We start from the raw sequence: 1370 nt of genomic DNA, 5'->3' as shown, positions 1-1370 counted from the left end.
AAGTCAGAATTCTGAGATTAAAGTCAGAATTCTGAGAAAAAAGTCAGAATGTTAAACTGAAATAAAATTAAAAAATCAGTTAACTTATTTTTTTTTTTTCAGTGGCCCTAATCCTCTTCCGTAGAAACAGAATGGGGGGAGTTGGTCTCCAAAATAAAATGTGCATAAACTGGACTATCAATATGACTGCGTGTTGTTTGTGAGCATATAGTGAAGGATTCTTGTTGCTTTTAAAAGTAAAAGAAAAGAAAAAAACAGCATCAACCGACACCATCAGATAAAGTCCATGCTGATTATCCTACAAAATGATTATGACCCAAAACAAACCGGTGTTTGTGGCTGGGTACCATAGAAGTGTAAAATCCTTGGCCTAGTCAAATCCCAGATCTTGATCTTATCAAAGATGCAGATGGGGGATTTAAAACAGGATGAGGAAGAAGGATCTGGAATATTTCATTGCTGGAGGAGAGGAGTGAGGGAAAACCTTTCCTCGGATCACGGTCAGAGGCTGGTGGACGGCTACAAGAAGCCTCCCGCTGAGATTATTTCAACCAAAGTCAGAAACAGGAGTTCACAGTAGAAAGGTTGTCCCAACACGACTGCTTTAGAGCCTAAATTTAATTTAATCAGAATTCAGCATGTGAGCATTTCTTAAGAGAACAAAGATCATTTAACCCTTTAAAATGGAGTCCCCCCTGTCTTTCAGTGAGGTCTAGAAGCACAAGATCTATATCCAGTCATTCAGCAAAGATTCTTCTACATGGCTGTCTTATTTTGGCATTTGACCAATTAGATAAGCCCTTGAATGATATATTACCTACTGTAGATTAATTTGAAAGAAAAAAGGGAATAATTCAAGAAAAAAAAGGTAAAAAACCTAAGAGAAAAGTTAAAAAGTAAAGTTTAAAAATGATTATTTTAAGGTTTATAATCAAAAAATGTAAGTGCAAGTATCAGCATTAAAGTCTCTAAGCTTATGTTGTACCAAGAAATTTTTTTCTTTTAGTCTCAGTGTTTTTCATTAATTTTTATTAGAAGCACTTTTGTTATTTTTCTTAATATATTCCGGCAAGTTAGTGTTTCTTGTTATTACATTGACTTTAATTTTTGACATGAAAATATTGTTAAAATGAGGAAGTTATGTCCCTTTAAAAAGCCGTTGCGCTTCGGGGGCTTGAATCTTTTCCTGGGAGCAAGTTATTTACTACTCTTAACTCAAATTGAGTAAAACCATATAAAAAGGACTATAAAACAGCAGTAAAAAAAATAACAGAGTTTATTCCAGATCAGGTCGTTACAGGCAGAGAAGTACAAATACTTCGTTACTGTACTCAAGTAGATTTTTCGGATATTTTTACTTTACTTTACTA

At 34.1% G+C, this 1370-nt stretch overlaps 1 protein-coding gene across 1 annotated transcript in view; it reads left to right on the top strand.

Annotated features, from left to right (window-relative positions):
• Positions 1-403: 403 nt before the first annotated feature.
• The window catches only part of LOC107083506 (nuclear factor 7, brain-like), a 3471-nt gene continuing 2504 nt past the window's right edge, over positions 404-1370 (top strand). Inside the window, exon 1 of the mRNA XM_015372812.1 lies at positions 404-556. Within this exon, the coding sequence (XP_015228298.1) occupies positions 404-556 (153 nt within the window). The remainder of the gene's footprint in view (positions 557-1370) is intronic.

The sequence above is a fragment of the Cyprinodon variegatus genome, unplaced genomic scaffold (assembly GCF_000732505.1).
Source record: "Cyprinodon variegatus isolate N-32 unplaced genomic scaffold, C_variegatus-1.0 Scaffold76, whole genome shotgun sequence".
Taxonomy (NCBI): domain Eukaryota; kingdom Metazoa; phylum Chordata; class Actinopteri; order Cyprinodontiformes; family Cyprinodontidae; genus Cyprinodon; species Cyprinodon variegatus.
The sequence above is the reverse complement of the archived record's forward strand: the minus strand, read 5'-3'. Positions and strand labels throughout refer to the sequence as shown.